Source organism: Hipposideros armiger, unplaced genomic scaffold, assembly GCF_001890085.2.
Source record: "Hipposideros armiger isolate ML-2016 unplaced genomic scaffold, ASM189008v1 scaffold_10, whole genome shotgun sequence".
Classification (NCBI taxonomy): domain Eukaryota; kingdom Metazoa; phylum Chordata; class Mammalia; order Chiroptera; family Hipposideridae; genus Hipposideros; species Hipposideros armiger.
In genome coordinates, this window is record NW_017731360.1 from 8,521,492 (window position 1) to 8,546,832 (window position 25,341).

The 25,341-nt window shown below is 54.2% G+C and overlaps 1 protein-coding gene across 1 annotated transcript in view; it reads right to left on the minus strand.

Moving 5' to 3' along the window:
• Window positions 1-2,003: 2,003 nt before the first annotated feature.
• The window catches only part of PTPRU (protein tyrosine phosphatase receptor type U), a 92,989-nt gene continuing 69,651 nt past the window's right edge, over window positions 2,004-25,341 (minus strand). The window contains exons 17-31 of the mRNA XM_019657687.1: window positions 22,522-22,712; window positions 21,745-21,820; window positions 21,206-21,282; window positions 15,439-15,475; window positions 14,722-14,819; window positions 14,520-14,636; window positions 13,587-13,741; window positions 10,996-11,131; window positions 10,325-10,474; window positions 8,783-8,956; window positions 7,356-7,496; window positions 5,079-5,204; window positions 4,791-4,948; window positions 3,413-3,548; window positions 2,004-3,164 (exon numbers count right to left, since the gene is read on the minus strand). Of these exons, the coding sequence (XP_019513232.1) occupies window positions 3,102-3,164; window positions 3,413-3,548; window positions 4,791-4,948; window positions 5,079-5,204; window positions 7,356-7,496; window positions 8,783-8,956; window positions 10,325-10,474; window positions 10,996-11,131; window positions 13,587-13,741; window positions 14,520-14,636; window positions 14,722-14,819; window positions 15,439-15,475; window positions 21,206-21,282; window positions 21,745-21,820; window positions 22,522-22,712 (1,835 nt within the window). The 3' untranslated portion in view covers window positions 2,004-3,101. The remainder of the gene's footprint in view (window positions 3,165-3,412; window positions 3,549-4,790; window positions 4,949-5,078; window positions 5,205-7,355; window positions 7,497-8,782; window positions 8,957-10,324; window positions 10,475-10,995; window positions 11,132-13,586; window positions 13,742-14,519; window positions 14,637-14,721; window positions 14,820-15,438; window positions 15,476-21,205; window positions 21,283-21,744; window positions 21,821-22,521; window positions 22,713-25,341) is intronic.

A 25,341-nucleotide genomic window follows, 5' to 3' on the forward strand; every position in this document is an offset into this window, starting at 1 on the left:
TGAGCCTCTATTTCCTCATGTCTAAATGAAGGGCGAGCAATTCCTACTTCAAAGAGCTGTTGTGTAGGTTAAATAAGAAATAAAAGGTGTAAGCCATTTAACACAGTTATCTGTGCTAAATGAAAGGTGATGGTGACCATCTTTATTAACCAAGGACTTTCATATTGTGATATAAGATGGCATTTATTGAAGGACAATTGCTATGCTAGTTCTTTTTAAATATTTTCTCTCTAGGCTTAACAATCAATCCTGCAAGTAGGTGTAATGTTGATTTTCTAGATTAGGAAACAGGGTGGTTAGGACACTTGAACTAGGTCACCAGCTGGTAGGACGTAGAGCTGAGAATGGGACCCTGGCTTGTTGATTCTGGAGCTGGGGCTCCTCCTAATACACAGCCTACCTTCCCAGCTCCTCTGAAAGGCCACGTAAGGTCACTAGTCAGACAGACAGACAACCACACTCCCTCCTTCTTTCCCTCCCTCATGCCAACATATCTCGAGCACCAGCTCCAAGACAAGCTCTTTGGTGGGCAATGGACACAAGATGAACAAAGAAATTACTCCCTACCCTTGGGGAACTCAATACCTGATGAGGAAAGCTGTATCCACACTGCCCAGGACACATCTGTATCAGTTAGCTTTTGCTGCCTAACAAACAATCCTAAAACGTATTGATTTAAAAGAGCAATTTAGTACCTCCCCCAGTTCTGGGGGTTGGTCTGGCAGCGTCTGCTAAGCTTAATCATGCAGCCACACTCACCTGACAGGTTGGCCAGGCTGGACGGCCCCAGATGGCCTCATTCACAGGTCTGGCAGTTGGGGTTTGCTGTTCACGGGTTGCGTTGGTTCTTCTCCCTGTGCCCTCAAATCTTCTGGTTGGCTAGATAGGCTTCCTTACACAGCCGAGTTCCAAGAGGGCCAAAGCTGCAATGCTCCTTGAGGTCAAGGATCCAGAACTCACTTGACGTCACTTCTGCCACATTCTCTTGGTCAAAGCAAGTCACATTCTTTTGCTTGCCCAGGATCTGACGTACATTTGTGACCCATCAGGTTAGGCTTAGCGGCCAGTGCAGAATGAGTGGGAGTGGGTCAGTCTGTGGCTTAGCTAAGTGTGATCATAACTAATACATTTATTCAGATGAAAGGATGTTGAACTGTGAGGTCATTAGAATGAATCATGTCCTTTAACCAATGGAGAAATTGAGGCACAGAGAGTCACAGCCAGTGTGTGAAAAGAATCAGTCCATCATAGAGCCAATCTTTGTATGAAAAAATGAGGCCCAGAAACAGGGAGTGTCTTGCCCAAGATCACACAGCAAGTTTGTGACACAGCCAGGAATGACTCAGGTCCCCATAAGCCAGCCCACTCCTCCTCCCACTTTATTTCCTAAGGAAGCCTGGGGCTGGGAATGGCTGGGCAGCTGGACGACCATCCCCAGCAGGGGGTGTGTCCCATCTCTGCTGTAAGTTTATAAACAGAGCCCTTTCAGCATGCCTAGCACCATGCAAGGCACTCAATGACAATCTCATCTGATCCTAATAGGATCATCCACATTTTACAGATGAGAATTGAAGGCCCAGAGAAGGCCTGACTCACCCAGGGTCTTCCAGCGGTTAGGGCCCGTCTTCCTGACACCAAAGCCTGAGTCTCCCATGCTTCCCTGGAAGAGCTCTACCCGGATCCAGGTCCCCAGGGTCAGGAGGAGGCAGCTCTGTGGTCCTCGGGGACCTCAGGATAAAGCCCACTCCTCTGAGGAGCTGCTTCAGAGGCCTGGGAGGAGGCAGCAATAAGCCCAAGTCCCTCGGAACCCCCTCTGCAAGTGGAAGGACCTTGAGTAATAATCTGGTCCACATCCCCACCATTTTATGGATGGAAAAACCAAGAGCCAGACTAGCACCCAAGCCCCTAACTCCCAGTCCAGGGTCCTCCCACTGCACTGGGAGGCTGGGGGCAAGCGAGCAGGTCCCAGCAGGCTGGTCAGACATGCGCACGAGGCCACACTGTGGCATTCAGAGAGCACATTTATTTACAAAGCGCTTTACAAACATCCGCTTATGCCTCCCCACAGCCCCCTGCGAGGTAGGTCAGTAGTCGTATCTACAGTTTACAGATGGGGAAATTGAGGCACGGAATGGGGGTGTGGCCTGCCCCATTTTAAAGAGATCTTCCCACCCACCCATCAAAAAAATAACAAAATAAACAAAAAGCATTATTTCTCCATCCCAAAATATACCTTCAAACTCTAGGGGTTGTGGGCACTCGTGATCCACTAGTGCCCTCCCCAGTGGGCAGCCTGACCAGGAGTCACAGGGGCTGTTGTTCAGCCTTGTTGTCACTGGCCCAAGCTGTGTGGACCCAGCCAGTGTGGCCTGAAAATTATAGGCAGAGGGGCCTGAGGTGACATCATTCTATTCTGCAGACATTGGGTCAGGCAGGGAAGGGGCCCCATGTAGGGCAGGGTAGGGATGGGCAGGTCCTGGTCCAGAGCGCACATTAGGGAAGCAGAAGTGGGAAGGGTTGTGAGCAAAATATCCCAGGGGCTGCAGGGGGCAGCGGGTGCAGGAGGGGCTGCAGTTCCCCCTGGGGAAGCCCAGTCTGATGTGCCCACAGGCAAATCAGGACAGAGCCCGGGCTCCCCAGAACCCTCAGGGGCTGGGCCAGATGGTATTGTAGCTGCCAAGCCAAGTGCACTGTCTGCCCATGTTGAGCCACACTGGGTGCAACCTTGTTCTGGTACACATTCCACCAAGGGCTGGGGTACAGAGGCTTGGGCCTAGGTCCCCCAGAGCAAGCCGTTATGAGCCCCTGTCACTATGCCAGGCAGTGCCAGGCCTCTCAGCACAGGCCTGCAGGACTCTATACAAGTGGGCTGGGCTGCAGTCTTGCTAAGCTCCTCCTGGTCCACAGCCTGCCCACGATACATGGCAAAAGGCCCTGCCCACAGTGGAAGGCGGCACCAAGATGGCCCATTGCCCACTCCAGTGCTTTCCCTGGGAGGGGTTGTGGTTCAGCAGAGTTGAGGGCACAGGTCTTCCTCGTCAGTCCAGGATGGTGGGCCTGACCCTGAGTGCACAGTGGGTGCTCCAGGCCAGGGGCCCCCGCTATCTTGACTCCAGCCCTTCCAGGTACTCCAGGGCCATATCATAGCAAAAGTGGTACTGATCCTGGGGAGAGGGAGAGAAGGAGTCAGGAGCCTGGCCCCTCTCTAGTCCTGGGTGAGAGAGGGCGTGCATGAGACCTAGCCCATCTTTGGCGAGAACAGGGGAAATGGGGGGAACATTTTGGCACCACAGGACTAGAACCCAAGGCCCAATTGTGGGGACCAGATATGGGAGAGTGGGTGCTGAGGGGCTTGGATGGGCATGAACCAGGAAGTTGGAAGTGGCTGGGCACAGGGGACGTGGCCCCTCACCAGGGTCTCCACCATATTGGGTTTGTAGTTCCTAAGCGTTTTGGCAGCAAAGAAAACGTCCACCAGGTTGTGGCAGCGGATCATCTCCAGGACTGTGGCGCAGGCGCAGAAGGTACCGCTGCGGCCGCCCCCGTTTCTAAATGAGAAACACAAAAGGTTTGGGACAGGGCTTAGGGGTAAGAGGCCGAACTCAAAGGTGAAGGGCAGGGCCAGGGTCTGGGAGCCCAGCAGTGAGGGACGGGACCAGGGAACCCGGAAGGGAGGGTAAAGACGCCAACAGGTGAGCAGCAGGATGCCGTTGGGGGGGGGGCAGAGTCAGACACTAAGACGGACATCCAAGGCTGGGCGTATGTAGGAAGACAAGGCCTCGAAGAGAAACAGAAGATTTTGAGAGAAAGGAGGCAAGGCACACTCCAAGATGGACAGAGGAGGGCAACGGGGCAGCAAGCAAAACTCGGGCAGCAGGATGGAAAATGAACATTGAGAACACCAGTCACCCCCAGAGACACAGACAGGTGTAAACACAGTCAAACCGCAGCCTCTCACACACAGACCCTCCTATCCCCAGTCCCTCTCCCTCTTCTGCTCCCTGTAACTTCAGGGTGTAAGGTGCCTCTTGGGAGATGAGGGGTGGTCTAGACCCTCATCCCCCTTCTCAAGGGGCCTCTCCCACTAGAACCGAAAGCCCCCGAAAGCCAGACCCTGCCTGACAGCTCCCTATCCCTGCCTCCAGCGTACCCAGCCTGGCACTGGGAAGGGCCAGTAAGTGCTGAAAACATGAGAAAGTGGGGGGCAAAGGAGTGACTGTCCCTAAACATGAGTGAATAAATGAATTATGAATTATGAATGGGACATGTGAATGAATGAATGATGAATTAAGTTATATGTGGGTATTCAAGAACAAAGATCGGAAATCCATCCGCTTAAGAAGTGTACGATCAGTAGAGTGAGGGAACGGATTCAATGGAATTGTAATAGATAAGCATGATATCGGGGGTGGGAGGGCAATAGATGGGGGGAGGGGGGTTACTTTGTGAGGGTGAAAAGGGTAACTATTGCACTGTTCTGTACACCTGAAACTAACAATAAAAAAAATAAAAAAATAAAAAAATAAGAAGTGTACAACCTTATCAATGGGATAAACCATTGTAACAGGACTCTAATTAAATTGGAAGTCAAACATCACACAGAGGGTATTGGGTAGCTCCTCAGAGTTGAGTCTACACCCTGGAAACTGCGTGGGTTCCTACAGGGAAGGCAGGTTCAGACCACCTGGGAGCCCAGGACTTTGGTGCCAGCCTTGAGGCCCGCTCTCACACTGGCCCTTTGCCCTGGCCCCAGGGCTCCCTCCTCCCGCCCGGGGCAGGACCAGACTCACAGGCAGTGCACAACAGTGCGCCCGTCCCCGCTCTCTGCCTGCCACTTGTCCACCTCGGCCAGCAGGTGCAGGAAGGCCTTCTTGGAGTCAGGTGTGTCCCGGTACGCGGACCAGCGCAGGAACTGGAAGTGTCGTACCAGCAGGTGCCCCTCCTGCAGCTGGGGGCACGGGCAGCCAGCCAGGGAAACGTGAGCACCAGGGTTATAAGGCCCCTGGTGACCCCAAGGTCATTACAGGCCCCCCTAGCCACCACCCAGGTTCTCACCCTGGGGCCCCCAGATCACTCACCCGAGAGATGTTCTGCACCCGGAAGACACGTGCCACCAAGTCTTCGTTCGCGGTGCCCGACACGAACTCCACCTCCATGAGTCCATACTGCTGCCGGCCGGGCTCTGGCCAGTACTGCAGGCACGGCTGGGGGCAGGGGCACAGAGACGAACGACAGCTGAGCAGAGGTGGATAGGCAGCTGCCGCTCACACCCACCCCCAGACCTCCACTCTTGCCCTGGAGCTCCTGAACCCACTCACTCCAGATGCACCTTCAGAGAACGCCCCCAATCTCCATCATTCACCCATCGGACCGCAGCGCACACCTGCTCCAGTGCATTCTGCACTGACACACTCAGGTCAGCTGAGACAAACCCTTCATAGCGGACGCACTGACACTTAGCTAAGCCGCTATCCAGCTACGCCTCACAGGCTCACACTCACTCAGGAACACACACACCTACGTGAAGCCGCTTTCTTCCGGGACAGGCCTCAGATCACCCATCCCAGCACCCCTGCCCCTGGTCTTCTCCCTCACTACTTCTGCCCTCCAGCATCAGCTCACAGAGGTGGGGTGTCCCTGGTGTTGTGACACAACTCAGCACCTGCCCCAGGACCACTCCATGGAGTCAGGGTCCTAAATGTACACCCTCCAGGTCACAGACTTGAGACAGCAGAGGGATAGAGGAGGTGCAGCCCCCACACACATACATACATGGTCCTCTGCGCAAGTTGGTCCCGGGCCCCAGCTTCTAATCTCAGCTCGTCCTTTCTCTGAGCCCCCGTTTCTCCATCTATGAAATGGCCCCCAGCTTCTCCAAGACAGCACCATGCTCCATCTGCCCAAACCCCATGGAGGGAGGCACCTTCCTCTTTTCGCTGCGGTCCTGGCAACTCCTTGCGTTTAGGCCTTTACACATGCTGCTCCCTCTCCATGGATCACTCGTCCCCGACCTCCTCACCTAGTTAATTCTACCCTTCCTACATATCTCAGTTCAGATGTCACCTCCTCCAGGAAGACCTCCCTGATACATTATCCCTCCGGCTCCTGTGTCCCTGTGCTGGCTCCCTGCTAGCCCCTTCCCTCTGCTGTCACTATAGGGTTTTGTGCCTGCTTCCCCTGGACCGTGAGATCTGAGAGGGGCTGTGTGTTCTCCCTGCCTCCCCACTGCCCGCTGCAGGGCCTGGCAGGGAATGGCCGGTCGTAAAAGGTGGCTGAATGAATGAACACATGGGTGACCCATGAATGATGTCCATGTGCGCCCCCCTCTGGGTGCCTCCCCTCCACCAGAGCAAGGGCAGGTTCTTGCCACATGGGCCTCCCTCTGGATCCCTGTCCAGGGGCTGGAGCCCATTACCCTGCAGTCCTAGGTCATTTAGACCAAGTGCCTGGCTCATAAAGAGCTCGGGTAACAAGTCTTCTCCAGGCAGCCATGAAGAGGCTGTCATGCTCCTTCTACAGCAAATCCTCCCGGCCTCCTGGGGCAGGGAGCTGGGGCTGGAGGGGCTCAGAGATCTAGGCGATACGGTCGTGCAAGGCTGGAAGGCTGGGCATCTCCTCTTCCTAGGAGCTCCAGCTGTGGAAGCCCCGAGAGGAGATGATGGAGCAGCCCCTCTGGCTGAAGTCACTGAGCCAGGGTCTGGACCAATCTCAGAAGCCACCGTCACCCTCACATCTTCATCCCTGCTGTACACCGAGTGCCTATGATGTGCTAGACATGGCACAGTGCTAAGCATCCTACGTACATCTGACACGGTCCCCGTGAGAGAACAGGTGCTGTGAGGGTCCCCATTTCACAGAGAAGGAAACTGAGGCTCAAAGGGGTCAATTAACTTACCCTAGATCAAACAGTCAGAAAGTAAGGAGGCTGGAACTTTGCTCTGCCTCAAAGGCTCCCATGATGGGCAGTTTAGATGAGCAACTGAAAAAGCAGCTCTGGAAGGAGGCAGCCCAGACAGGGGACACCGCTCTGCCACTTCCCAGCTGTGACCTTTGAAGAAGCTGCTTCACCTCTCTGGGTCTTAATTTTCTCACCTGAAGCCCATGAGTGCAAAGCTGAGTCCCTGACATCCAGCAGGCACTCCATGAAGACCAGCTATTTTCCTCCAGTCTGCCAACCTCCGTTTACAGACTAGGAAACCCAGGTTCTGGGAGGGAGCATGACCTGTCTAAGGTCACTCAACAAGTAGATGGCAGAGCTGAGATGCAACCTCTGACTCCCAGGATGTGCCCTTGAGCACACGGAGGCCCTGGGCAGCGCACAGCCTGCCCGCCCGCCCAGCCAGTGAGGCCCTCACCCAGGCGGAGTTGGACTGGTGCAGCTGGTTAAGCATGACAATGGAGGTGCAGCCGTAGTCATAGACCAGCCGCCAGAAGTCTGGAGTGGTGCTCTGCAGCGGGTGCAGGGTCACGATGAAGGCTGCGCTCCGTGTGTAGCTCTGCAGGGAAACCAGGACTCAGAAGGGCCCTTTTGCCCCCCAACACAGCCCTAGCCTCTGCCACGGGCCCTCTTCCCACCCTGCCCACCCCTGGACCAGGCTGCCTCCAGTGGCCCACATCAGAGGTTGGCCGGTACACTGAGGCCTGAGTTGACAGGGTGCGCCCCCAGGCCTCTATGGCCCAAGCCCACGGCTCCCAGGAACTAAATAGCAAAAGGTTCCCAAATGCATGGCACTGAGAGCTCTGCTGGGCAGAGGCTGGCACAGCCGGCTCCTGCCTCAGGGCCTCTGCATCTGCTGTACGTGTTGCCTGGAACTAACTTCCCAAGTGTTTCCATGGTCCTCTCCCTCACTTTTGTCTGGTCTTTGCTTAACCGTCACCTCCTCAAAGAGTCCAAAAATAGCCACATACACAGGCCCCCAAAACCCACATTAAATACTTCTTCTACCTGTTTGTTTTCAGTAGAAATTACCACTGTCTGACATTCCATTGTATATTTGTTGAATGACTATCTCAACCCGTTTCCCAAACGCAAGGTTTCAAGAGGAGAGATTTCAGGATGTGGCTTGTACCCAGCGGCCCATTCCCACCCAGGGCCAGCGAGCCCAACGTGACTCTCCGTCTGTCTGTCTCCTGCACCTGTCTCTCCTATCACCTGTCTCTCCTGCACCTATCACCGAACCAGTTTGGGAGAGGACTGGGATGACACTCATAGACTCTTTCCTGCTCAGACAGCAGCATCTTGGAGTTATTCATTGTCCCTAAAGCACCTTGCTCTGCTTGCAACACCCAATGAATGAGGTGGAGGGCCCTGAGCTGGGAGCAGGGGCAGGGGCTGCTAAATGGCCCCTGAGCCCTCAGACCATGGCCAGGGTGGGGCCAGGGAACAAATCACCGTCCCAGGTTATGTCCTGGCTCCAGTTCAACGCCCCAGGACAAGCCCCCCTGGTTCCAGACATCAGGTCTCAAGTCCCAACCCCAAACCCTCCCAGCCTCCCAGCTGAAGTCCCCCAGTCACTCCTCCTCCCCCAGGCTCTGCTGACTGATCCTGGAGACGGCCCTGCCTGGACTCCTCCACCCAGACCTCTACTCAGACCAAGAGTAATACCTGAGGGGGAGCACTGGCTTTGATGCCCTGAATGGAAGATCACTGGGAATAGGAGAGTCACCCCATGGGCCTGGGTCCCCCAAACAGAGCCTTGGGCCCCGCTCCCTGGCTCCTGGTCCTCCCCAGATGCTGCTGGGTGGGGCAGTCCCAGAGCCCACCCCAGGCCCAAGCCCTCACGTCAGTCAGGGCCGCATTGATGTAGTTGTTGGGGTCCCCATCGGTGGAGATGAGGAAGGGCAGGCAGCGGTCGGGTGGCAGGACGTCCATGCTGCGGTTCTTGTCACGGTTTCGGGGCAGCAGGGCAATGCTGCACTCCTCCACATCCAGTGGCGGTGTGACCGAGTTCAGCGTCTACAAGGAGTAGGAAAAGGAATGGGGGTGACAGGCAGTGCTTCTGAGTCTCCTCACAGCCCCGTGAAGGAAACTGGGCCGGGTTATTAACCCCATTTTATGGATGGAGAAACAGGTCCAGAGAGAAGTGGGAGAAGGCAGGGACCCAGGCTCCCTGTCTCCAGGCCACGCAGGGCCTGGGCAGAGCTCTGGAGACTGGAGGCTGCCTCTTGCCACCTGTGTAAACTTGGACAAGCACCTGTATCTCTCAGCCTCATTTTCCCTCAACTGTAAAATGGGATAGTAATATGCTACCTAAAGGGCTTCTAGGAGGATAAAGTGAGATAATGTCAAACACCCAGCACTGACCCTGGCACATGCAGGCTCAATACACAGAGATCATCATCACTAGCTTATCCGGTACTTTCAGGAGACAAGTCCTGGAACCCCATGTCTTCCACAAAGCAGAGTCCAGGGACCTGACATAGGTCGTCACCTTCTTTGGCAGTGGCCCTGCCTGAACAGAACTCAAGTCTGGAACACCTGGCACTATGCAAGCTAGGGACTCTGGACTCCCCCTCTTGCCTTCATGCCTCATGCGTCCTGACTCATGGGGTCTTAGTTTCTTTCTGTTGTCCTTGGTGATCCCTCACAGGGAACCCCAGTCTCTCGTGATTCCCAAAGGCCAACATCATTCCCCGGGAATCGCAGACAGCATTTCCTGTGACACCGCTCTAGCGCACCAGGCACCCAGCATGTACCATCCAGCTCAACCCTCGCAGGAACCCTGGAGTGGAGAAGACATCTGGGGGTCTCTGCCCACCTAGTGACCACACTCTGGACCCCTGGAAAAGTACCCTTTCCGGTCTCCTGACAGTAGAGATGACATGAGCCTAGCACTGCTGGCGTCCAGGGTGTAGATCTGAGAATGAAGCCAAAAACAGACCCAAAAATATAGACAGATGATGTCTTGGCATCATCAAATGAGCCCCTGGATCCAGCCATAACTGAAGCTATACCAGCCTTTCCAGTTACAAGAGCCATTGAGCTGGATTTTTGTCACTAGCAGCCAAAAGAATCCTGATGAACACTAACACTGCGAGGTTAGAATCCTTCTTTTCTGGATGAGAAAACTGAGGTTTGGAGCGGTAAAGTGAGTATTCAAGGCCACTCACAGCTCTTAACTAGGTAAGCCAGGATTTGAACCCAGGTTTATCAGACTTCAAAGCCTAGGCTCCTAAGCGCTTTGATGCACCACCTTCTCCGCTGTCTCAGAGACCTTCCTAGTAGCCCAACTCTGACTCCTACAGCACTGAGGACCTCCAATACACACTCATTCACACACACACACTCACAAAGCACAACTTCACACCTACACTCATGCCCCACCTGGAACTCTTCCCGCAGCTGGGAGGAATTGCTCTGAGGGTCAATGCGGATCATCTCCTTATAGGTGGCCTTGAATTCACTGACAGGGATGGTGGTCTCCCCACACAGGCAGGCCTCCAGGATTGCATCATGGATGAAAATATACTGCTCCTGGAACAGGAGGTAAGAATGTAAGGAACCAGGAAGGGACTAGAAGCTAGAGATTCGGGGGTAGTGGCAGAAGGGAAAGACCTCAAGGCTGAGGCAGGGGTGCTTTGAAGTGGAGTCCAGCCGCATGTTACTACAGGTTGAAACAACCCTACTTGAAACAATCTTCATGGGTATGTTCACTTATCTCATATTTCGCCCCTACGACAACCCTGTGAGAAGCTCTGATGGTGAGGGGACAGCCCAGGGTCACACATCTGGTGAGAATACAAACCTCGGTACATCTTCACTGCAGAACCTATGACCTTGGCCTGCTGCTGTTTGACCTCACCAGACAGAACACAGGGGAGCTGAATTTGGGAGAACCTGAGAGGTTGGCAGGCCAAGTTCAGAGATGGGAAAGAACAAGGGGGCATCCTAGCGAGGGGAAGAGCCTACGGATACCCTTCTGACACCAGCTGTGACCTACTATATGAGGGACCAAGTCCTGGAGCGGGGAGTGGGAAGAAGGCTGCATCCCCTACCTCAGTCTGGATCATGTTGACACGCCGGGAACAGAGGGTCTTCACGCAGTTGTAAATGTCCACGACGCCCTCACACTCGGCCATGTCCAGCATCACATCCAGAACGATGTAGCAACCTGTACGACCGGTGCCCGCGCTGGGGAGAGAGCAGCCCAGGCCAGGTCAAGGCCTTGGGGAGGGAGCCCGGGACCAACGGGAGGAAGAGAAGAGGGGGGCCTGGGGCACCTGGCCATGTGTGCCCCACACAGGGGAGGAGGGACGCAGAGAGATCCCTCCCCAGGCAAGGAGGAGCCAGGGAGAAGGCTGCTGGAAGAGTTCTGGTGAATTGCGACAGAGGACAGAGCTGGGCAAATGCCTGAGACAGGAGACAAGGGAAGGGTAGGGAAGACGCAGAGATGAGATGTAGCAACTTCCACTGGGGCAGAGGGACAAGTGATGCTCAGAGCTTAATCCAAGAACGTTCTTGCGCCTGGATATCCCCAAATCTCCACACATCCTTCAAAGCCCCACGCACTCATAACCACTCACAACCCCTCCAGCAGATGGCATCCTTTGGAGCTCTCGAGCAATGTGGGCAGGCTTCTCCCTGCTACGTGGTCATTGGTTAGGTGGCTGTCTCCCTCACCCACCAAGCTGGGCTGTGTTGGATCCATTTCGTGTGCAGCACCAGGTGGAGCAGGATTGAGGGGAGGGGCAGAGAAGAAAGATGACACCAAGACTTCAAGCTTGAAAGTGGTGGCATCGAAGTGTTGGGGAGAACATAGAGCAACTGGGTCTCCCATACAGCGCTGATAGGGGCTTAAGTGAATACAACCACTTTGGAAAGCTGGCAGTATCTACTAAGGCTGAACGTTCGCACAGACAGCGATTCCACTCCTACGTACATTCCCCACAGAAATGCATGTGTATATTGGCCAAAAGACACTCAATAGAATGTCCTGAGCAGCACTATTCATAACAGCTCAAAACGGGAAGCCACCCAAACGCCTATCAAAAGCAGGACAGATAAACACATTGTGGCTTATTCATCCAGTGGAATATGATACCATATGAATGGATCCTACGAACACAAGGTTGAGGGAAAGGAGTCAGACACCAAAGAGCACCTGCTGTGTGATTCCATTTACACCAAGTTCAAAAACTCACAACACGAATCTATGGTTTAGAAGTCAGGATACTGGTTGCTCTGGGAAGGAGTGAGGCTCAGGGGACCTCCGTGTGCTGTTAATGTTGCTTCTTGATCTGAGTAGCACTGGTTATTTCACAGGCATATTCAATTTGTGAACTCATGAGGTTATAGATACACTTAACTATGTGTGCACTTTGCTTTAAGTATATTGCTCATCGATAAAATTTTATTCTGAAAAGACAGTATTTTAAAGAGGCCCTAACGAGGGCCGGTCGAGTGGCGCGTTGGTTAAGAGCTGGCTTGGGACGCCAGAGGGCCCTGGTTCGGATCCCACATGAGGGTCAGTGACACTGCCCTCCACAGCTAAGATGCTGAACAACAGCTCAACCTGGAGCTGGGCTGCCTTGAGTCGCCTGCGACGGTATAGGCTGCAGCCCCTGCTGCAGTGGGTTGCCATGGGCTACGGTGTAGCCAGCAGCCAGCATGAGCGGCCAGCAGCCGCCATGAGCAGCCGTCCAGAAGCCGGCGACTGATCTGCCTCACCCGGGAAGAGCGCAATGATGGTGCCAATTGGGCCAGTGAAGCAACGTCCTCCACAACTAGACTGAAGAACAAAACGACAGCAACTTGTCTGTTCCCCTTCCCCCAATTCCCCAATAAAAAGAAATGTTTCAATAAAATAAAATAAAATAATAAAGAAGCCTAAAGAAATCAAAGAGAAGCAGGTTTGGGGGTGGCAGGGCAGGGAGAGGAAGGAGTCTGGTTTGTGCGACTTGGAGAGCCATTAAGAAGCTAAGGAGAGGAGCCAGCACGAGACACAGAGGTCAAGGACTGTGGGCTCAGGGGACTTGCCAAAGCCACAGGGTCAGAGGTGAAGCTCTCCAGGGGTAGAGTGACAGGAACAGGGGCAAGAACAGGAAAGGGCACTGGGCTCCCGCTTAAGAGGCAAGAGGAAGATATGGAACTGGGCAGGACGCAGAGCAAAGAGAGAAAGGGCAACTGGGGTGACAGGACCCAACCGAGGCAGGAGCCTGAGAGCAAGGGGTGAATGTAAAGCCGCAGAGGGTATGAAAGCCAAGGGGCCAGGAAAGCCTCTGGGTTTGGAGAAGAGAAAGCGAAGTCCTTCCCAGCACCTGGGCCAAACCTAGCACGCAGGGGTGCAGTGACACTTGCTGAAGGGAAGCAAATGGAACTTGATCCTGCCTAGTGCTGCCAACCTCAACACCTCCATGTCTCAAGTGCCTCCTTGGCGTCTGGGCCACTGGCCTCCCCAGGCCTTGGGGGGCACATGAGGCTGCAGACCTTAGAGCCAAAGCTCAAAGGGCAAAGGGCCCTTGGCGGTGATTCTCTCCTGTCCTCTCTCTGTCTCTAAGTAGGATGAACCCAAGCCCAGCCTCCTGTAGAAACCTTGAACCAACCCCGCTCCTGGCCTTTCTCCTCCTGAGGGTCCCCAGCGCCCCACCTGCAGTGGATGACAATGGGCCCAGCATCAGGCGGGGTGGAGGCTTTCACGCGCCGGATGAAGGCCAGCAGCCCCGTGGCGTGGTAGGGGACGCCGTGCTCCGGCCACGCCGTGAAGTGGAACTGGCGGACCTCGTGCCGGGCAGAGTAGCCTCTCTGGGGAGACAACAGTAACCACAGTCAGTCACTGCTGGCATCTGTTAGACACGTGTGCCAGGCACTGGGGTGAGCATCTCACCCCAGGATCTCAATTAATCCCAATAATAAACTTATGAATGGGTGTTAATGTCTCCTTGTACAAGTGAGAAAACTGGGGCTCAGAGCAGAAACCCTGTGCCTGAAGTTACTTACGGGAACTTGGGGGTAGCCTGCCTGACGCCTGTACCTGTGCTATTAAATACCCACCTCTGCCACCACAGGCTGTTAACTCTAGGAGGTCATTTTGACTCTCTGGTCTTAGTCTAAAGGGGGAAACTGTCTCTCCTCTGAGGATCTTACGGAGGATCAAACAGGATCCTGCACGGGAGGGTTTGGCCCATCACTGGCCCTGTGGCCTCTCATGAGGGATGTGAACCACTCTGAGCCTCACTTTCCTTATCTGTAAAATGGGGCTAAGGATAAACACCTAACCCCACAGAGCTTTCCAGGGCCGAAACAATATGTGTAATGGGGTCAGCACAGTGCCCAGCACAGAGTAGGACCAACACCCGGCAGCTAGCATCATCTTCAGTGTCTCGACTTCCTCTTGGAGTCGCCAGCGAAGATGGTTACCTTCCGTCCTTCCATGGTGCTCCCAGCACTTACCAAGTAGCTACCTTGCCGGGAGGGCAGCAGTGCCCTCCTCCTTCCTCCCATTCCTGGGCTGGGCAGCTGGGGAGGTGGGCTCTGCCCCGCCCCCTCAGGTACCCGAGTGACCAGGTGATGGGAGACTCACCCGCTCCAGGGCAAAGGTGCGCACGACGTATTCGGCAAGAGTCTCCGTCTTCACCAGCGTGATCTTGATGTCCCCGTACATGTCTGAGTCCTCCGGCCAGTACCGTGAGCACTTCACCTGCAGTCCCCATGGGACAGGCTCAGTGGGCTCTTCACTGCTCCCCTTGGCCCACCATGCCCCCTCATTCCACGGCCCCACTTACCCTGCCCACCTCCACCAGCTTCGTGATCATGACGATGCTGGAACAGTGCTCCTGCCACACCAAGCGCCAGAAGTCGTAGACCATCTCGGGCTTCGGCCCTGGGGGTGCAGAGGGTACTTGTCCCTGAGGCAAGGTCTCCGCCCAGGGCCAGCACCCGCACTGGCCAGCACCATCCCAGGCCAGGAGGCTCCTGAGTCCCAGTGGGGGCTTCATGCACACCCTCCACATACCCCACCAACTGCCAACTCATGCCTGGGGGGTCCCAGGGGTGGGCAGCATCAGGGAGAGCCTGGCTGGAGACCTCGGTCATCCTGAGTGGAACCCAGGAGGCAGAGCTCGGGGCCCACGGCACAAGTCTCCAGGAAGGATGGACAAATGGACAGTCGGTAGGGAAAGTCACAGCCAGAGGGACCCAGGCGGCCCCTAGACCGAGAGGCACAATCCACAACCCTGAGGACTGAGTCTGCACCATCCCAGGGACAGACAGATGGACAGGGAGCTACAGATGGATTGAGCACATCAGGGAGACACAAAAGGGAGGAGGGGCAGAGACTGACAGCCAGATTTCAGAAGACCCAGCCAGAGTGAGGCTCAGACAGACAGACAGACAGAGACAGACGAGGAGTCAGGCAGCTCAGCAGGGAAGGCAGAAAGATGGCGGAGGGCATTCAGCACACTGGGGACACGCGGGGGCACACGGGCAGAGGGGCCAGGTACCTTGAGTAGCTATGAAGTGGTTTGACCTGTGGTAACCCTGGAACAGAAGAGGGTATAGTGAGACTCTAGGGAGCGGCCCCTCTGCCCTCCTCTCCCAGAAGAAACACACCTCCTCCCCAGAACTGCCCCACCCTCTTCCCCAGGACCTCCAAGCCAGGGGACCCTGTCCTCCTAGTCCCCAAGCAAGAAGGGAAAAGCAGCTGAGACACCAGCATCTTGGTTCTGAACCCATCTTTGCTGTGTGAACCCAGGGAGGACACGACTCCTTTTGGGGCCTAGAGGGTCTCCCTATCCATAAATTGGGAATAACTGTCCACAATCCACTGACAATCCAGCTGTTGTTTGGAGACAAAGTCCAGGATGACGCTGCCCTGTCCCCAAAGGCCCAGAGGCCCTAAGCAACCCCAGACCCTAGGCTGGGTCTTGTCAGCTCTCCCAGCCCCACTCGGGACAACCAGTGCCCTCTCCCGGCTACCTCAGTCACTCAGAGCTTAGGGACCCAGATGAAGGCTTCAGGTTGGGAGCAAATGAATACACAGGTTATTCATGGTTCTTAGATAAATGTTTTTTAAATCCTTAAAATCAATAGTAATAATAATAATTTTTGAGATCCTATTATGGCCACGTACTGTGCTAAGCACTTTACCTGGATTATCTCCCACAAAATGGAGGCCAAGAGATACTCCATCCTCCATCCCCAGGGCCCTCGGGCTGAGAAGAGGAACTAGCCAGACCCCACTCCCACCCCAGGCCCACAGCCACCCATGAGGTTCTGTGCACATGAGACGCCCAGGGCATCGCACAGGCAACAGAGCATTACAGATAGGAAGGACAGCAGGGCTGGTGCAAGCTCAGCCACTGGCCTCAAGTTCACACCCTCAACACAGCTCCCTGAACTCCTCTGGCCCTATGGGCTCTCCAGGCCCAAGGAGACCAGGAGTCAGGCTGCCAGGGTTCAAATCCCAGCTCTACGGAGCTCTTGCTAACTGTGCACCCTTAGGCAAATCCCTTTACTTCTCTATGCCTCGGTTTTCACATCTATAAAATGGGAACGATTATAGTATGGACCTCCTCAGGCTGTTGTGAGGAGTAAAGTAACCTATGTCAAGGGTTTGGCACGGTGGCAAGCACAGTGTCAAGACTTAATCAGTAGCAGCTATTATTATGACTACTACTTCAAAGGCCAAAGAGTATCTCTGAAGATCCGAATAGTGTGGATGTCAAAAATTTCCGGGGCAGAGGTGGTTGGCTAAAGAGGTTAAGAATCTTAGCCTTGGAGTCAAGTTGACCTGGGTCCCTGTCGCAGCTCTGCCAAGCAGTAACTGCGCGACTCAGAGTACTAAGAGAGTGCTTCTCAGCCTCTAATGTGCACATGAATCTCCTGGGGATCCACTTAAAAGACAGATTCACATGCAGGTCTGGGGTGGGGCCGGGGACTGTGCATTTCCAGTCAGCTCCCATGCAGTGCTGATGCTGGGCCTCAAAGCACACTTTGAGTGGACAGGCTCTCCGCCTCTCTAAGCCTCTGTTGTCCTCTGTGTAAGAGGATAATAGTGAGACACACACCTCAGAGAGCCTGCTGTGCACCTACATACCATTCCCATGAAACTGACCGAAACAGTCCAAGATACCGATAACGAAAAGCCTTCCAGACTCACTCAGCCCTCTCACTACTGGAAATTCTCCAAGTCTAGCCTAATACCCTACCTCTGTCTCCCCAGCCACTGCCTCTGCTTCAAGTCCTCAGCAGAGCTGCTAGGCAACTGGGGTCAGAGGGCAGGGCCTACCAAAGATGCTTCCAGTGATGCCCTCCGACCCCTAGAGCTGGTCCAGCTGGGAATAGGCTACTCCACCTAAAACCCATTTTCCTGAGAAGCCTACACAAGAGCAAGAGTCTCTTCTGATTCGTCCATCTCTGTCCCTCCAGGGCCCAGCCCAGTGCTCACATCCATACGCTAGTCAGCGAATATAAGTTTTTAAACCGATAACCTTCAATATCTGCATATTAGCTTAATTGCATATTTGCATTATTGCACAATTATATTCCATAAAGGACAGTGAAGTGGAAAGTTTAAAATCAGATTTAGAGAAAGGTAAGATCACTTTGAGCACACCCACATTAGAGACCAGCATTAGAGAGCATGGGTCCTCACACTCCAGGGCACCTGTGTGTTGTCCGAGGCATCTGCTCCTGGGGCAGACACCCACTCCTCCCTGCAGCCTCCAAGTGGGTGAAGCCAGGGGACTGACCACTTGCATGATGGGTGAGACCCCCGGGGCATCCTGATGCTCCCCAAAAGGGAGAGAACCACAATCTAGTGTTAGGGTCAAGGACTCAGGCTGGGTTTAAGGCCCAGCTCCATGCGGCCATGAGCAAGTCACTTAACTTTTCTAAGCCTCAATTTTGTCATCTGCCAAACGTGGGTCCCTACCTCACAGCGTGTGGTAAAGATGATGGGATGTGCCACAGGTGCCGGCACACAGCAGGTGCTCAGCCAGTGACACTCTTGGTAACTGGCATTTGAAGCCAAATTAAGCCAAGGCATCTCAGGGCATTTCTTAAGAGTCCAACAATGAACTGAATGGGCGGGACTGTGTGTTGCATGGAAATGGAGGTGTAAAGAAGTATAACGCCCTATATTCATTACCCACTAATGGGGCGCTAGGGCTGAGCATAGCCACTGCAATTTCTGGGCCCCCTATTCCATTTAAATTTAGGAACCTTACAAACCAACTGTTTAAGTGCACTCAAAATAAGAGGGATGGGCCGGCCGAGTGGCGCGTTGGTTAGGAGTGGGCTTGGGACACCAGCTCTGAGCAGCAGGGCCCCGGTTCAGATGCCACATGAGGGCCAGTGACGCTGTGCCTTCTACAGCTAAGATGGTGAACAACAGCTGGATCTGGAGCTGGGCTGCTGTGAGTTGCCAGCAATGGTGTAGGCTGCAGTGGGGCTGGCTGGCAGCAGGTGTGAGCTGCCATGAGCCGCTGTGAGCCACCGTGAGTGGCCGTCCAATGGCCGGCGAGCAACTGCCTCACCCGGGAAGAGCGCAATGATAATACCAACATGGGCCAGTGAAGCGATGTCTTCCACAACTAGACTGAAGAACAAAAGGACAGCAACTTGTCTGCTCCCCTTCCCTGATTGCCCAATGCTGTTCTCCTCCCGCAATTCCCCAATAAAATCTTTAAAAAAATAAAATAAAATAAGAGGGATGTCTGGGAGCACATCTGGGGTCACTGGTCACCTCCAGCAGAGGCAACTGCCAGGACCTGTGTGTTAGGCATCTCCATGCTGTCTGATAGTCTGATAATGAACTGTATTTTGTAATCATACAAAAGCAAGAAATATAGTTTTAAAAGAAAAAGGAGATAAAATACAAAAGATACCCACAAAATAGCAAACAATCCTATCAGGCATCAAATAGTATGAAAATAATATATAGAAAAATCAAATCAGAGGATCGCTAGACGGATTTGGGGTTTAATATTCATAAAAGGCCCAAAGATGAAACATTCAAACTGGGGCTAAGTTGAGCGCAAAGTGGTTGGGATTGAGTTTCAAGCAAACTGATCACGAAGGGATTTGAACACCAGGGAAACTAGGTTTCAGGGGACTGACCAGGGCTGTCCTTGCTTCCTGGAAGATCCTGACCCCAAAGCCACAGAGACAGGGCACCCAGGGCAGCTCCCCTTAACCCCCGCACACCCCTCCCAGGGCCCAGAAGGAATGGCTGGTGAGGACTCGTCAGGCATGGGGACTGAGGGCAAAGGTGACAGAAGGTGGTGGCCAGTGCCGAATGGGGCCTGGGGAAGCACCCCAACACTGCTGCCCATCTCGGGGCTGTGGAAGATGGGAGGGAACTGCTCCCAACAGGGATAGTGTCGAATCTTCAGCTCTGGGCGGGCCCTGGCCAGGCTGCTAAAAGGGACAGTTAGTGTTGGGCGCACAAGTGAAGGGGAAGGGGGACGGAGACAGAGAGAGTCTGAGATACAGCCGGTCAGACAGACAGGAGGAGCAGGAGGAAGCGGAGGAGGAAGAGGAGGGGAACAGGAGAGAGATACTTACTTCACGGTTTATCCGAATCTTAATGATTCCAGTGAGGGAACAGTACAAAGCAAAAGAGACAGATATTAGGCCAGAGGCAGATGGATGTGGACGGAGCACAGGAGTGGCCAGAATGGGTGATGGGAGCAGGGGGAGCAGAGCAGAGACAGGTGGGCCAGGCTGGGCCAGGGAGGGGAGAGTGGCGTGTCCCTACTAAGGCCCAAGGAGAAGCCAACTAGGACCTTGAAGGAGACCAAAGAGAGGCCCCTTGTCTCCAAAGCTGCTTGAGTCTGAGGCCAGGCCTTGCCCGTACCCCAGCCAGGGGAGGTGGCGGAGAAGGCAAGGGATTCTGGGAAATGTGGGGTAACATGTCTGGCCCCCAGGGACAAGAGAGGTCACCTCCAGAATCCCCAACTACCCCACCTCCCAGATACGCACCTTCCTCTTCCACACACCTCAGGCCTGGCCTATGCTGCTCCCTGCCGGGGATGTCCCTTCCTTTACTCTCCAGCCACCCAAACCCGCCTTCCTCCGCGAGGCCTGCCACAGATAACCCTGGCCCTACCGCTGCCCGGCTGCGCCACACAGGAAAAGTCATTCCCCTTTTCTGACCTGTGCTTTCCCAGCTAATCTGAAGTTATTTTACTTGTAGATGCGTTTCTGTGTCTCCCCCACTAGACTTCATATGTTCAAGGAAAGCAGGGATCATGTCTGGCTTGTTCACTGCTCTATCCCTGGTGCCCAGCACAATATCTGGCACACTGCCGATGCTCATCTTACATCTGATAAATAAATAAGCAATTGTCTCCCACACCTGGCTTGCTGCAGGGTGGGGGAGTCTGACCAGGGTCTTGTCTCACCCTCCTCCACACTTGGGGAGCAGACTCATCAGCTCTTCTCCACGCCCCAGGCGAGGCCTCCAGCTGCCTGCCCTGTCTCTGGCCCCTCCCTCTGGTTCAGCCAGACCCAGTTGCTGCAGTGACGGCGGGAGGGCCTCATGGTTCGCAGCAAAGGCTTTCGAGACATAAACAGGCTGAGCTATGCATCCCTTCCTGGCCACTCACTAGCTGTGGAAGCTAGGATCAGCAGCTTCACCCCCCTGAGCCTCCAGTTTCCTCATCTGTAAAGTGAGGTCATGATGCCAACTACCTCGTAGGGTGGTGGTAGAGATTATATAAAATTAAATATTTAATATAAAGTGCTTAGCACAGTGCTTGGCACACAGTACATGCTGAATAAATTGTTATTCTTAAAGTACCACTCTGATCACAGTCAAAACAACTTTTTAAAAACTCCCTGGTGCCCGTAGGGAAAAGCCCGGACTCCTCAGCCTGCCATTGGAGGCCTCCCCAGCCCGGCCCCTGCCTACCGTCAGCCTCACTGTGTCATGAGAATCTCACCACCAAGCCTCCTGGCCCCTCACGGAGAGGGGCTCCTTCCTCACCACTAGGCCTAGCTGTCTGCCCTCTTCAGTCTGCGTCACTGAAGCCCCCATCTCTCAGCCTAACCCCAGAAGTCTGCAGGAAGCCTTCCTGATGGCTGCCACCCACTCTGTCCTCCCCTCCTCTGAGCTCCCTGGCACTGACTCTAGGAGGGAGGGGCCCTCAGTATCCAGCCATTTGAACCCCCATTGATCTGCTGACAAGTTTCTGCCCTGCCTGGACAGTGAGCCTGGAGTGGGCAGGGCCAGGTCAGCAGAGATGGCAGGGGCAAGGCACTCACGTCTATGTAGTTGGCGTTAATGTAGTCGGCGTCGGGGTCTCCCAGCATTGGGTGCAGCTTCACTCGGTGCCGATCATCTGGAAACACAGAGCAGGTGGCCATGGGTGGGCAGGGGCTGAACCGAGAAGCCGAGAGCTGGGGCAGTGGGGGAAGGCTTCCTGGAGGCCAGACATGGGGAGTAGGCAGGGCAGCCTAGGAACTGACCAGTAGAGGCTCTGGGAGCCACGGGGGATAGGACAGACCAGTGGTTAGTCTGGCTGCGGAACCAAAAAGGCCTGAGGTCGTGTGCTGCTCAGGCAAGTGTGAGCTGTGTGACCTTGGGCAGGGGACTTAACCTCCCAAGCCTCAGTTTGCTTATCTGTAAAGTGGGGTTATGACATGTTCCAATTCACAAGGTTATTGAAAGGAATAAGTGAGAAAATGGGTGTAAGGCTCAGCACATGGTCGGGCAGGTGGTAGACTCTCAATAAGCGGCTCACTCTGGCTGTTCTCCCCCTTCCTATGCCCTCCCAGGCCCCAGGCCCTTCCCCAGAACTCACAGGCAGGCAACGGCTCCTGCCGGCCACTCTTGACCTTGTCTTTCTTCTTTGTGGCATCCCAGCCTTCAAAGAAGCTCTGCCAGAAGAGAAAGTGGAAGTCAGTGGGGGAGAGAAACGCTTCCACTCATAAAGACCCCTGTCCCCTCAACAGGATGTGGGTGGCACCACGCTGAGAGCCAGGTTCAGGGTTAAACTTGGGGCCTGAGACAAAGTCACTGTAAATCCTTTTATCAGCTTAGTTCAAAACTGTGGGGGAGGGGTGGAGTGAGAAAGGGGGGGAAAGAGGGACAGAGTTCAGAGGCATTTTAGAATAAGGGTCAGGTTTAGGTTAAATCCAGGTTTGAGTCAGGAAGAAGGTAAAAGTGAGAGTCAAATTAAGACTAAGCTAAGGATGGTGTCAGAGTCCAGATGGAGGTAGGATGGGATTCAAGTTAGAGTTCAAATGGAGCTTAGGATGAGAGTCAGGGTCAAAGTCAGGCTGGGGGTTAGGTCAGAGGTCAGGGTCAGTGCTGGTGATCAGGTTCTTATTAGGGATAGGATAAGGAGAACCACCATGGTCCAGATGGAGATTGAGATAAGATTCAGGGTCAGATCACAAGTCAGGGTTAGGATGAGAGTGAGAAACCAGGTCAGTCTGAGATTAGGATCAAGGTCATGGTCAAAAAAAATTAAATTGAGTTGGGGACTGTTGGAGCAAGGGTCAGCAGGGCCAGGGTCCGCAGTGAGGAACCAGGCGAGGCCCTGGTGAGGGGTCCGGGCTGGACTGGGGCCCTGCACCTCGTACTCCTGCTTGAAGCCGTAGCCCTCAGCCGTCTTCATCTGGTTGATATGCTGCAGGAGGTCGGCCACACGCACTGCAGGATGCAGCTGCCCCGTGTGATACGGGGAGCCCTTCCGGCCACACGGACGCCGCGGTGAGCCCCCCAGAAGGCTGCTGGCCTCAGTGACCCCACCACCACGCTGGTCCCCTGCAGTCAGAGAAAGAGAAAGGGGTTCCTGACACACACGGGCCCCAGACTGGGGAACCCCAGATGAACTCAGGGGCTGAGGGAAGACAGGGAGCACGGCCAACATGGAGGATGGCTGGGCTGTTCACTGGAGCCAAGCAGCTGGGCTGGGCCTACCCGTGTGACCCAGGGCAAGTCCCTTCTCTTCTGTAGCTCAGTTTTCCCATCTGTAAAATGAGCGGGTCAGATCACGTGACCTCTGAGGGCCCTTCTGGCCCAGCCCTGCCTGCGGTCCCCTCACTCCCTCCCTCAGCTCCCAAGCCAGGACCACCCCGCTGTGACTTCTCCATGCTGCCTGGTGGGCAAATGCTCAGCAGAGCCTGTGACAGCCTCCTCCTCCTCCCTGCTTCCAGGCAACAATCTGGAACACTGGCAACTCCCAGCAATTACCCCCATTCAAAGACAAGCAAATCCTGAAATTAGCTGCTGCCGCCACCCCCTCTGCAGATTCACACCAGGCACCTGAACAGAGGCGTTTCTCCTGCGCAAGCATTTCCATTGTCAGCCTGTGCAGCGGCCTCAGCCAATCAGGGAACAGGTGGAGAGGTTCACAGTGCCCCCCAAAAAGCACTATCCCCTTCCCCCAGGCCCACCCACTCCCCGACTCTTCTGGTCAGCACCCCCAAGGACATCCCACCCTGGTCCCTGAGATCAGGTCGAGGGATTAAGAAAACAGCCCCACTCAATCCCGCCCACCTCCGACACTCACTCCCACACACTTACTTAACGCTCCTTTCCCTGCTCCTGAACTAGTTAAGAAGCGGGGCTCGTCCAAGGCCGGCCCTCACGTTTCTCACAGCTGTGCTCTGCCCAGGTCTGAGCTGGCAGGAGCAGGCGGGGAACTCCCAGTGGGACCTCAGTGCCAGCCTCCTCCCTTTCTTCCGCCTTCACATACGCTGTTCCCTCTGCCTCCAATGCCTTTCCCCTTCTGTGTTTCCTGGTAGAGTCATACTCATCCTTCAGATCTCAGACAAATGACCCTCGTGGGCAAGGCTTCTCTGGAGCCTGGCTTCTAATTCCTCCTCATGACTACCTGACAGAATGAATTGCATGAGCACCAGGACAGAACCCTGCACAGCTCACCTTCCCCAAACTCCAACCCCTGTCCCTTCAAATCCGGAGACAGCTGGGCCCTGCTTGGGTCCCCCCTTTCCATGCCACATTTTGAAAACTGGCTCTAGGTGGAAAGGCGATTTGAAGGCAGGGCTCACCTCATTTGTTTCTCTTCTCTCAGTAATCAGTCCTGAGCTGCCTGCCCGTCACCCAATGTCTGAAAACAATTATTTCACATCTTTTATCCAGACTTCTAGTTGCTTACAGCTGGAGAGCAAGTCAAGCACCAGGTACACCATCATAGCCAGATGCCCTAAACCCTTAATTTTACAGATGAGTAAACTGAGGTCCAAAGTTGAGAGCCTTGCCTAGTGTAGTGGTTGCTAAAGTGTGTTCCAGAAAATACTAGTACTAAGTGGTAGTCCATTAAAAAGGGAAGGAGGACAAACAGGGGTTCTGTTTTAAGGGAATCTTTGAAATTCTGGCTTAAAAAATAAGTAGGGTTTGTTTTTATCTCTATAAGACCTCTTAGGGCTTCCAACATGGTGGTGCACATTTTAAATCTCCAGGAGATGGGTGGAAATAGCAGTGTTTCACCACTGTCTTTCACCATGGAGAGCTTTGTTTGTTTCATGAAACATCCCCAGGGGGACCCAGTGTAATGTGGCGATTAAGAGACGGGCTCTGGAGTCAGACAAGCCTCAGATTAAATCCCCGCTCTGCATGTGACCTTGAAGATGTTACTCTCTCTAAATTTCCATTTTCACATATTAAATGAAGATCAAAACTGTTACTCTCCAATATGATGATGTACATATCAAATAAGACAATATAAATATATAATGCACCCAGCCTAGCGCCTGGCACATAGTGAGGACGTGCTGATGGTGGCTGCTAATGTGATTAGTAGTTCCCAGGGAAGGGAGAAACCCCTTGAGTCCCGGAAAGCCAGGGCAGCTGGCTGACAAGAGGGGGCCTTTCTGTCCCTCTCTGCGGTAGGATCTTGGTCCAGGACCTGACAATTCTAAAGAGTATCTACAACAAACACACAAGTACAAAGATTTCAAGAAAGAGGATTTCTCCTGGCTCGAAGAACTCATAGAGATAGAGAGGTCCAGAGGGTTCTTTGTGGAAACCATGCCAACATCCGCACAGAGGGCTCTCCAGGTGGAGAAAGGGGCAAAGGAGGTGGCAGGGAGTCCAACAGCTCCTTCCAGAGGCCCTGCAGGGCCGGCAGCCCTGACCCACCCTCACAAATAGGCATGAATCAGTTGGCAATGGCTGAAGACAAGCAAAAAATCCCTCTAGCTGAGATCCCGACAGGGAGCCAGAGGCAAATCTAGGTGGCCTCCAGCTGAGCCTAAGAACACACAAGACATTCTACAAAGACCATCAGAAGACAATGATGAATGATGATGTTGCCAAGAGGACCCTCCATTTCCTGGGTCCAGAGAAGACAGGTTCCTGCTCTCCATGCCTATGAATTCCCATGGGATTTCTCTCTCTCTCTCTCTCTCTCTCTCTCTCTCTCTCTCTC